This window comes from Taeniopygia guttata, chromosome 5, assembly GCF_048771995.1.
Source record: "Taeniopygia guttata chromosome 5, bTaeGut7.mat, whole genome shotgun sequence".
NCBI lineage: Eukaryota > Metazoa > Chordata > Aves > Passeriformes > Estrildidae > Taeniopygia > Taeniopygia guttata.
The window spans coordinates 48,657,797-48,670,230 of NC_133030.1; the positions used below are offsets into that span (position 1 = coordinate 48,657,797).

At 39.0% G+C, this 12,434-nt stretch overlaps 1 protein-coding gene across 2 annotated transcripts in view; it reads right to left on the bottom strand.

Moving 5' to 3' along the window:
* The window catches only part of CCDC88C (coiled-coil domain containing 88C), a 97,071-nt gene that overhangs the window by 38,413 nt on the left and 46,224 nt on the right, over positions 1–12,434 (bottom strand). For both annotated transcript variants that reach the window (XM_030274863.4, XM_030274862.4), the window contains exons 5-11: positions 11,685–11,743; positions 9,991–10,074; positions 8,587–8,727; positions 7,688–7,872; positions 7,081–7,162; positions 6,467–6,625; positions 99–245 (exon numbers count right to left, since the gene is read on the bottom strand). In XM_030274863.4, coding sequence (XP_030130723.4) covers positions 99–245; positions 6,467–6,625; positions 7,081–7,162; positions 7,688–7,872; positions 8,587–8,727; positions 9,991–10,074; positions 11,685–11,743 — 857 coding nt within the window. The remainder of the gene's footprint in view (positions 1–98; positions 246–6,466; positions 6,626–7,080; positions 7,163–7,687; positions 7,873–8,586; positions 8,728–9,990; positions 10,075–11,684; positions 11,744–12,434) is intronic.

Here is a 12,434-nt window from a genome sequence, read left to right on the forward strand (position 1 = left end):
CATACAGCATCCTCCACATTTTTATTTCCAACAGAATCTGTTGCAAGGATAAAAATGGAAGTTAAAAATATTAGCATAATGAAAAAGAAAGTGCATACCAGCTCTACATCATGAAGTTTGGATTTCAACTGCAAATTTTCCTTCTCTAATTCATGCAGCTTATCACCGCGAGCTCTTGCCATGGTTAGCTGTTCTTCTAGCATGGCCTTTGTTTCAATTAATACAATGTTGTCTTCTCTTAATTCCTAGGGAAGAAAAGTAACATTGTTGATTAGTTACTGACTTTTTATAGACCAAGTGATTTTAATGAAGTGACATTGCAAAAAATAAGAAGGAAATCTGACATGTTTGTTTCATAGAAAAACTTTTACTTAATATATAATGAGAGATGATAGCAATTTTTATCATGTTTGAGCCACTATGCAGGTAAATCTAATATTTCTTATGGTTTTTTCCTGAATTTTACAAGCTTAACAGAGTTTCTTTTGCTTTATATGAGGCTAGATCAAGAGGTGCAAACAAAAGAGCAACTGTTCAGTTCCACTGTTATAACTCCTTTGCCAATTCATCATAATTCCTTGTCTTCCCAGCTTCAAAATACATTATTTACTTTCAAGGGATGGGGAACAATATCCATCAATACATTCAAGATCCACATTCCTGTTTCAGTACACTCATGTGCAAATGTCTGTTTAATAAAGTTTTTCTCTCTCTCATGAACAGAATTTTAATTCACTTGAACAGCAGAAGTTGTTTTATACTTATCACTTAACACTCCCTGCCACTTCCCCACTAAACACATGAGCATGAACTGCACAAGCCACGTTGCTTACTCATTAGGGCTTTTGGATCTGGTTTTACTGAGTAGAAGTTTAATTTATCACTTTGTTGTAGCCACAGCATTAGAAGCAGATGAATCATACTGCACTGCAACTGTTCCTTGCAAATGACAAATCAAATGAAACTCTGTTAATTCAAGTATCTTATTCTAGAAACATGAAATATCCAAAGCATGAAATCTGGCCATTAAATGTTGGTCATGTTTTAAACACATTTATTAAAAATGTCTCATTTTAAACTATAATACCTCACTGCTAGCTTTTACTTTAGTTGATCCTCAGATAAGTCTTGAGTCCAAGACAAATGTTCTATGACAGGAATGCATCAGCATTTCAGAGATTAAATGGATACAGTACGGAATTTTCCCCAGATGAGTTATAGTTGGGCAAGAAGCAGACTGAATCTCTACAGAAACTTCATAATTCTTTCCCCATCCACTCTGCTGTTCCAATGAAATATGCAAAACCAGAAAATGTGAAAACAGGACAAAATGCTAGACAAGTTTATTCCTGGATAACTGACTTCAAATGTGATATCTCTGCTGACACAGTGTTCATTCTGATCTCTCAGACCACAAACATCCAAACCAAGTAGATTCCTGAAAGATCACCAGGCATGACCAAATCAATTCCACAACTTAATCAGTAACTACCTTCTTATTTTTTGGGGTGTTATCAGCCTTAAGAAGCCTTATATAAGCTCATTTATTTAAAAAGCAAGCAAAAAAGAAAAAAAAAAAACAGAAAAGGAAAGAAGATAGATGTAAAGAATGAGTTAAGAGTGTTTGATGACAGCCACTCCCCCTGCCATTTAGTACTACAGGGGCCCATCATTTAAAAGCCTTTCATAATCATAGTTGTTTATTGCAGCTTGACTGTATATGGCATAATATGGAAAGTCTACCTTATGCAGTACCATACGGCCCTTGATCTCTCAGTGGGTCAGCTACCAACTTGCAAATCATGAGCGAAAATATTTCCCTACTATAGTAGCATTAAAAGGACAACTATGTCAGTGTTTGTGAAGAGGTTCATCTTCAATTAAAATGTCTGAGCATGCAAGCAATTAAAATAACAATAATACTGAAACACTAAGGTTACAGAACCTGCATTTTGGGCCAAGTCTGATCTAACAGGGTCACTTCAGGGTGGGCAAACTTGAAAGGCTGACACTGAACAAATGACAGACCAGAAGTACATGGCACAAAAACTGCTGGGTGTTATGGAAGCTGCCAGAATATCTGTAATGAAACAGCAACATGCCAAGAGTTTACTTTGCTAGATCACCACACTCAATCTGGACCACAGCCCTAAGAACTAAAGTGGTGTCTGACCTCAAAGATATGACCTCATAACTATCCTTAAAACTGCCTACCAAGCAGGAACTAGTTATTTTAGTGTCTCATCAAGAGCCAAACTATGTGCCAAGTACGTACACATATGCAGGCTCTGGTACAAACCACAAACTGGTGGGAGCTGCAGTATATGGAAAACTGAAGCACTTTCCATTGAGCACCCAGGATGGGCAGTCATGCCAGTTCAAAGTAGCTCTGATGAAATATTTAATTAATGACCAGGTGAAAATGCCTGCTGTGACAAGGTAGACATTGCTCACTCTCAGATCACCATGATCTGAGGTTGTCTTAATACTGAAAAGTTCATATAATTTAAATAATTAGTCCATAGGCACTTTGTAGAGCTACATCTCAAGGCCTGGGAAGAAAAGCTGTCCTAACTAAAACATGTCAGCACTAACATCTCCCAGAAGTTGCTGGAATAACACAGCTGACCTAAAAATCTAACTGGCTACAAATCACACTTGTCAGACAGTCAGCAGGTGGTGGCCATGGGATGGTGCTGCTTCCACTGGAATTAAAGTTCATTTTTAACTGAATTAACAAATTCACCAATATTATTTTATAACTGTAAGTTTATTTGAAAATCAGCAACAAAAACAGTTGGCTGAGGATTTTTTTGTTTAATACATTGAGTATAACTCAGCTTTTGCATTTTCTAAAATTAATTACGTATTGTGGTTTGATGCCCTATCAACTGTAACCTGAAATAGCTTTAAGAATGGGCACTGTGCATTCAGATGGTTACAATTAACTCTGGGCATAAGTGGTTGCACAAGCAGGGTGTGTTGCCACTGGGGAACATTTTCAGAAACTAAAGTAGCAAGAAGATTGAAAGAAGATTTTAAATCTGAAAAAAAAAATTCACATGCATCTGGACCCAATTCAAACCTTTGCCTTCAGGCAATTCAGCAGCTGTTGCTACTGAGCCATAACACAGTTAACATCTTGTGACAATCAAATACTGACCACTCACATGGCAATATACAAGACATGCTTTTGTTTTGTTTTTAATTGACAAGAGACTCCTCCCATCATCCTGCATAGAAATTTGATTATGATGAGAAGGAGAACAACTGGGCAAGGCATACTCCTTGGCCTTAGAAAATAATCTCATGTCATGGAACAGCAAAAAGTTCGGTGGAGATGAATCCTAGAAGGGAGCTTTGCACTGCAGAGAAGCACCTCAGTGGAGGGAGCCCTGCACTGAGCTGCTCCTTCACATTCACAGTTGTGACTCCGATAAGTAACCCTAGCAGGAAGGCTCCAGAGGACATTCATGTTCCTTGAACGACGGTTCAATTAAAATGTCACTCCTGAACAATTTGTCAAGACATACAAAGAAGGAAAAACACCACACAAGCCTTAAATGTGTTACACTGACATACAGATTTCAACCTTTTGCACTCCTCCTGCAATACCAGGAAGGAAAAGATTTTAAGGGCTCATTTAATAGCTTTCTGCATTGATGCACAACATTAAATCCTCTTTTTCTTCTCACCTACCAATCTGGCACTGCTTATTAACAACAACGCTGTCAAGACCCTATGAGCCCTAAGGTGTCACATTACCACAGAAAATGGCTGATGCTGAACACACCTACATTTTTACTGTGTGCTCTGGATAATTTGTTCAGGTCAAAAGGGTTAGAGCTTAGCAAGCCATTGGCAACCAGTAAATGCCATGAAATGAATAATCACTGTACTGTCTGGAGGTAGAAATCTCTACCATGTTACATCCCTGAACAAATCTAAGCAGAGATCCCAGACACTGATTCTTCTTTCAGAGGGGAAGAGGACTTGAGTGAGATTTGACAGAAAACTGAGGCCCCATGGAAAGCTGGATACTGGCTACTATGAACAGCCTTTGTGCTACTCTATGACCATAAAAACACAGACTAGGGCCCTGTGGAATCCTCAGACCAAAGGAGTTTGCCTGCTGCTCAATGCTGTCAGTCCACAGCTGAGTCAAAACTTGATCAATGATGCAAGAGGGAGTGGTGAGAATGTGAAACTCACTGTCTATTCTAAACCACACAGCGCCCTGCACACAGCTGTGCAATCCTTTTGCCTGTTAGAAAAGCTCAGCTCCTACATAAGTGACTTTATCAAAAGGCCAGACTATGGCTCCAATTTAGACATATACCAGATTGATGGGAAATATTCCTGGTCCCACTACTATATTTGTACTGGTTATGGCTGGGGTAGGCCAAATGGCTAGTAAGGGGCTGTGTTTTAGATTTGGCTGAACACAGCGTTAATACAGAGATGTTTTTGTTATTGCTGAGTAGGGCTCATACAGAGCAAAGGCCTTTTTTACTTTCTGTGCTGCCATGATGGCAATGAAGTTAGGGGTCCATGGGAAACTGGGAGGAAACACAGCCAGAACACATGACTCAAACTGACCAAAGGGATATTCCAGACTATATGGCATCACACTCAGTATATAGAGTAGGAAGAAGAAGAAGGAAGGAGATGACATTTGGAGTGATTGTGTTTCACTTTCCAAGTCACCATTACATGCTTTCCTGGAGATGGTTGAACACATGCCTACCCATGGGAAGCAGTGAATTAATTTGCTTGTGTGTGTGGGTTTTGCTTTCCCTATCAAACCATTGTTACCTAAACCCATGAGTTTTCCAGCATTTACCCTTCCAATTCGCTCTCTAATCTCACTGTTGGGGAGTGAGTGAGTGAGTGGCTGTGAGGAGCTTGGCTAATGGCTCGGGTTAAACCATTACAGTACTGCAGGGAGGTATCCCCGGAGAGCCAGCACTAATCTCTGACATTCTACAGTTCCACCAAAAACTGACAGGATGGAAGAGAGAGCAAGGAGTGTTAGAAGAAATTTGAAACTAAAGTGAAAGTCTCTTAACTGAATGCTATGTCAAGCAAGATTAGCAGTGCAGGACATGCAGACAGCAGAGCAGGAAACTGCTGGCTCTGGGACAATCAAGAAGGCTACTCCCTTGATCTCAAATGAAGGGGACACAAAAACTCCTCTCTGAGCTCCAGGTAAATTTATCTGAGCAGCAGGTAAAGCTAAGCATCTCCAGTGCACAGCCAGAAGGAGAACATCAGGATGGCTCCCTGATACCCAGTGTGCCAGGGTAGAGCATGACTGATTTGCCAGAAACAGAGAGAGGCAGAGCTTCATTCTTCCTAATGCAAACTGGGAATTACCGAGAGGCAAGACAGGCTTTTGTAGTCTATTACTACATTTAATAATCATCCATTTTAGTGAACCTATTCATAAGAAGCAGCAGCTAGCTGCCCCCTTAGGTTAAAGAAGGGGAAAAAAATAACCTACAAAGTAGAGTTTTTAGAGCAGAAAAATAAGGTCTGTGCTCTCAGCCAGAGGCCTGGCAACATCACTCTTCCACCTCAGACTTGGAATTTTATCTAATTATAGTGAGGCTGTCAATTACTAAACCTCCATTTGGTTTACCAGTCTGGATGTTTATTTGACCTTGGCTGAAGTGTTATATATGTGGATTATTGGGAGTTTTGGTGTAAATTCCTCAAAGAACTGAAAGAAAAGAAAATAAGAGCAGTCCTACCTAAATTTAACATCAGCCATGCTGAACCAATGAGTTTGGCCAGATGATCTCTAAGGTCTTTTGCAACCTAATTCAATTAATAATTCCAGGATGGGCATAGCTGCAGGTGATTAATTAGGACATTAGTACTGGAACAAAACCACACACTTCTCACTGACATATCCCACTCATGACACTAGCGAGGATCCAAATTTTTCACCTTTCTACTACAAGCAACAGTTGCAAAAGGGGTAGCTAGAATTTGTCATCTGAGGTCATCCTTAAAAATGCCATTTTAACAACAGTTGCAACTACTACAAAATCCTAAGGAAAAACAGTACATTCACTTAACTAATTTATAAATGCTACTTAAAATGTTTGTCCAAGGAACAACTTTGGAACAGAGAGAATTTACCTAAAGCTAAACTAAAGATCTGGACTCTAGGAAAAGTGTCCAGAAAAGGTCTGTCCTATTTAGCTACATAATGCTGAACTAAAGCAGAGTTCTTTAAAACTAATGGGCATTTATGTTGTGTGCACCAAGTACTTCCTCTACAGAAAGAAGTTTTAATAATGCTCAGTCAATAGCTATGATGTGTGTTATGAAACTTCTGCTTTTGTTCTTGATGTTCTGCTATGGTCAGCTCAATGACAAATGACACACAAACCAGTAACACAACAAAAGCCAAACATTAAGGATTACTCAGCAAATCTTCCTCCTAATTTTCACTTGCCTCCATGCGAGCTTTGTAGAACTCCACATCGTGAAGTTTCTCTTTGCAGCGAACCAGCTCCATCTCGAGTCTCTCCACGCGGTTTGCCCTCTCTCTCAGAGAATCCAGCTCATCTCTGTAGGCTCGTGCAGAGCGAGCATCTGAGGCAAGGTGCATGTTCTGTGAGGGATAAGCAGGGAGAGAAATCTAAGCTAATACTTTTAAGCATGTACTTTAAACTTTATTTTTTTGTATTTACTTACTGATTGTATGCATAAACAAATTGTATTCCTCTGGTTAAAGAGTAAGAATTCTCCTAGCAGCCAGTAAATTCTCTACAAGACAGAGAGGTTCTTCAGCCTGTTGGACCTCTGATACTACTAATGCCTGATGCTGCATAAGCTTCAGGCACTCCCAGGCTATTTGCAAGCTGAACAGATGAGACTGCTCTCAACAGTTAAGTGGGAAGCACAGCACGGCTATGCCACAACCATAATCTTTAAACAGCCTGCTAAGTTGGACTAAGTTGATTTCCTCATTATAAAACAGGCATACTAGTAATTTTAGCCTCACACTGAAACAGGAATTTTTTTTTTACACATGGAAATTGTGACAGTAAAACGAGCCCATCTCACCTCTTGCTTAATTTTTTGCAGCTCTAGGGTGAGCTGCTCAACTTCATGTTTAGAATCTGCAAGCTGCTCAGACTTCTCTTCCCTGAAAAGAATTAGAAAAATCTTAGTAATTTTTTTCTTTCATGAAACAATATTGATTATATGGACACTGCCATGAATCTGTAAACGAAGAGAAAAAGTCTCACAGCATATTCTTTGTTATGACACTTCATCATTTTCTTATGATAACTATACACATATCTTGAATCTGAATTTGCAACTCTATTTTTATACTAAGTTCCTGTGTTCAAGTCTCATTGGTGCACCAGCTGTCAGAGATAGCTTCCACTTGAAGTCAAAAAGCAGAGCTAGCAGTTGGTATTTTGAAGGGGGGAAGAGAGAGATGAGACACAAAAAGAAGAATGGAAGTAGTCTTCATTCTACATTTAGAGGCCAATTATGAAAGAAAAAAAGATGAAAGACACTTCTACCTTCCTACTGCTCTGATCTGAAAGCTGATTCTAAGAGCTCCTATAGAAGCCAGTGTACTGGAGCCAACAGGCTCCTTCAGGATGTACAGGACTTAATATGCAAGTCTCTCTAGAAGCACAAAATAACGACGACTTACAGCTCCTGACGGATTCTTCTCAATTTAGCCTTTGTGTCTGCCAGCTCCACTGCAAGGTGCTGCTTTTCTTCATTAGAGAGAGGGTTTGCAGGGTTTGGTGGAGAATCTAGACTTGGTACTTTCATAGGGCTTGGTGGTTGCTGAGACTGCAGATAATCTCTCTCTTGAGTGAGATCTACAATGACCTGGAAATACAGAAGACTATGTAGTGCCAAGAGATAAATGGTGTATTTATACATTGTTTTAAAAATACCTAAAAATTGTTTTTACATTTGGGAAATTATTAGTCTGGCATGATACAGAATTCAAGTGACAGGCAGGAGTAAAGGTTACACAGAAGAGGAAAGGAATCTCCACTATGCTCCAACCACTAAAACATTCTCCTTCCACTACTTATGTCAATACTCAAAATAGGCAGTCTGTTTCCCTTGAATTCATAAAAAGCTTGTAACAACTAACTGTTTCAACTAACACAATTGCAGTCAAAAGCATGACAGAAGATTAATAGGCTAAAGAAGAGGAGAAGGCTCCTCCAGAGATCTGAAGGGGAAGGAATTGATGAATCAAAAAAGCTAGAGAAGACGATGGAGCCCAATGGCTAGATGCCAACAGAGAGGCCAGCAAGCACTGCCCAAATGACTGGACAGACATGCAGAGACATTTGGTCTCCACTTCATGGAGAGACTGCTCAACTCCTCTTTACCAATCATTTCGCCACATCTTAGTGCTTACACAAGAATCAATGGAAAAGTCAAAATCTTTCTACAAATTTTCAGAGGTGTAGTAGAAACGTCCAGAAGAAATAGAAACCTAGTGCACAACCAAGACACAAGAGAAGGAACAGAGCCCACAACTGCTGCTTCTCATGAGCTCTATATGGGAGAGATATGTCCTCATACTTCTGTGCATTCATCTCTCTCATCAATGAGCCTCCTGAGGTGGAAAACCATATTCCTGGAGAGAGACTCTAGTTCTTCTGGGGCCATATCTGGGAGCTCCAGCCACTGCAAGTCAAAGACATTCTCCTGATTGTGAGTCACCTAGGAATAGGAACAAAAAAGTATGTCTTTCCACTGGTTGAGTTGAAAATTTATTCACCGTATAAGCAGCATCCCTCAGTTTCTTCTACCCATAAATTAAAAAACATATCAATTTTATCACATTCAGGCTGCAAATAATAAATGCAACTACTTTAACTGTAACACTACCCAGAAATTTTTGGTACCTACATGTTTTATAATTATTAAATCTGATTTTTAAAAGTGATCAGATAAATATTATCAATGTGCAGTTGCGTATTAGAAGTGTGCAGCTGTCTTACTGACCCAGAGGTGATTTCCACACAGAAGGGACTAATCTCACACTGAATATTACTAAGAAGAATCCCTGATATCAATGCATTTGCAATTTTCAGCTGGAACAGCTGGGAGGAGCTGTATCAGCTGCAGAAATACCTCTGGTTGCTGCTAGCAGTATATCTTTCAACTGCTACCCTACCTAAATTGATTTACTCTGAATCATTTAGCAGAAGTATCAGGCAAGTCTCTCAAGATCAGTTAATGACTGTTCCAGCTTTTATTATAACCATGTGCTTAGCTCATCATGATTTTTTTTTCTCTCCTAAAAATGAACTATTTTTTCAATGTTAAGAAAAAAGTTCCTGTCTTAAGACTTTCTCTATTTGTTCCCAAATTCAAGTGTACCAGGCTTTGCACACCTGCAGGCACTGACACTAACATATTCCCAGTGAGGGGCACTTCCACTTGGTTCTCCAAAGTAAGAGACTTTCTGTACTCTTTGGTAAGCCTATCTACATTCATTCTTTCTTCTGAAACCTTAGAAATCCAAGAATGCTTGTCATTGGATCAAACACCTTTTTAAACAGAGCACATGTCCAATTTCAGCTCTTCAAGACCATCTAGCTCAGAGGCCACAGTCTGAAGCAGGTCACTGGGCAGGCACTGTCACCTCCCACAGGGTGTGGGGACTGTGCAGCTTCCAAGGCACACGTACATTTTGTCAATACTGCATATGGATTCTTAAACTCCTTTTGCATAACCTGTAAGTAGCAAGCAAGGCATTTACCACTGCATCTCTTTAAAAGACCACTGGGCCAAGTAATGATCCCAACACTAATCATTTTCATCTTACAGTTTGAGTGCAGCAGCATATTCCACTTTGTTTTTTGTGAAGTTCATTAATCCATTACGAAACTCTATTTAAACATTTTATAGCAAAAAAATCCTGTTAAGTCAAGGAAGGGAGAGATACAACACCAAAATCGACAATATTAAGATTCCTACCTCTTGAATGTGTGACACAATGGCAGCTTGGGTTTCAATATCCAGTTGTTTTATTCTGTCAATAAACTCTTCTTTTCTTTCACACTGTTAAAAGAAAGCACACCCTGAAACAGTGTTACATACCCTAAAACTTACTACTTCATTTTTCATTTAAATTTAATAAAAAACCAAACTCAAACAACCTACACTGCTAAGAAAAAACTGTTCAAGATCTACATTGTGTCACACTAGAAGGTATAACACTTCACTACTCCATATGGAACATGCACCAAATAATGCATTAAATTATTTAAACTTTTTAGTCAGTACAATCAAGGCTAAGTTAAATGGCTGATTTTGCTTTTAAAAACAAGTGCAACATGCAATGTGATGAAGAGGTGGTAAAACAGCCAGAGGAAATAATCACAGCTTTGTTAATGGAGCTACTCAAATGTAAACCTTCATTTACACTGCATCATTTAACCTGTCTGCTTTGCTGTTTGCATTTTGTTTGGTTTTGGCAATGAAAAGAGATGCATCACTATAGATACTATTTACCACAACACCCAATGTTGTTTGCTGGACTAAATCAACATATGCTTTAGATAAAAAATGGGAAACATTCTGGATAAAAATGAGTGACATTTCAGACAAACAGATTTTAGTAAATCTTTTACTTAAGGCTTTAGAAGAGGCAGACATCTGCTATCTCTATGTCTGTGATTGTGCACAAAGAACATTTTTGCCTTCTTGCAACAACACTGCCCTGTGAAGAACTTAAGCAGCATTTAAAAGGTTTTTTTAAAACTCATTTACAGTGTCCTTCTGGGGCCTGGTTCTGAGACTCAACCATTTACTTCCTTGGGAAGAACCTCAGACCAGCAAATGAGGACTGATGATGCTCAGTAGCCAAAACAATTCTTTGTGCTGCAATGCAACACTGACATAGTTCAGAGCCACAAATACATAGACAGCTTTACCCTGACATAATTGAGCTGACATAGCTGAGCAGGGTAAGTGTCCCAAGGCATGGCAAAAACACAATGCAGACCTACAAACAAGGTCAATTATCAGCAAAGGCCTGCCTGCAACGAGGCCACTGTTAACTGCCTCAGAGGTTTGATGCGCAGAACACTGACTTCTTTATCTGGTAACTGCTGTGCATTTCTCTAGAGTTTCCCATATACATTGCCTCTCTATTTATTTAAACAAATGTCACATAAAGATCTCCACATTAGTATACAAAGTATCTAATTATCTGGTATTTTTAACACATATTAAATCAAAATATTGTGCAAATAAAATCATGATTCATTAAACAAATGTTTAGACTTGTTTAACTATTTGTTTGCATCAACATGTACTGTTCCACTTTGTATTTTAAAACAGTAAGAAAATAAACCAACAACAATCTTGATATCAAGAACACTGTTCAAAACTAATCTCGTCCCACTGTGTTAACACAGCTAAAAAGTACACATCCTGTCTGATTAAGCACTGGCAACAAATAGAGGCTACTGCTATCACACAATGTGCTTCCTCTCCCCTGCATTTCTTTCCTTCACGTACTGTGTTTCTCACAATTTAGCTCACGAGCTGTCTTGAGTTCAAGATTTGTTCATACAGCACTGATCTTTGGGTTGATTTTCTCATTACAGGAAAAAAAAACCAAAAACCCCAGATTCGAAAAAACCTTAATTTCCATGAATCATTACCTGTACAGCACATCCCAGAACCAACAACAGCAGCTTCTTGATTTCATCCATACTTTTACCTGGAGAGGAAAAAAAGTAATCAGTACATATGTATAAAAGATTATTTGGAAGCTATCTTTTCCAAAATATGTGCCTAAAACGAGAAACCTTTTAAGAAGTACCTTAACAATATCTATATGCCTATTATAAAGTTACCATATTTTCTATGTAACAATGCAGTTCTTATGGATTAGTTTAAAATCCCAAATCCAGCAAGATACTTTTCCCTTGATGTGCTATCCTCACCTATAATTTTCTAAGGCTTTTCTGATCAATATTTCACCAAAAAAAATCCTTTAAATAGTTCAATACATATGACCAATGCTTGTCTCTTGTGCTGTGATTAACAAGGGTGCAAAAAAGCCCAACACACCACCAAGGAGGAGCTCTCCCTCCTCCAAAAAACCCATCAAAATAAAACAGAAACACTATGGACGAAGCAAAAGAGGGTTACTCATAAAGAACTTGCCCTAAATTCTTCTGTAAAACCGTTGCCATTCAGACTTCCCAAAGCTGAATACAATTCTGTGCATATAAATTCTCTCTGAGAGATAGATGTTTCAGCAAATAAGTTCTGCCCATTCTGCATCAAAGCCTGCTGGCACTTTGAAGCTAACCCCATGTGGTAAGAGGGCAGAGAATGAGGGATGTCTGAGGGATACTGACCATATGCTGGGAGCCGTGGGGAGAGGAGACACAGCCCATGCTGCT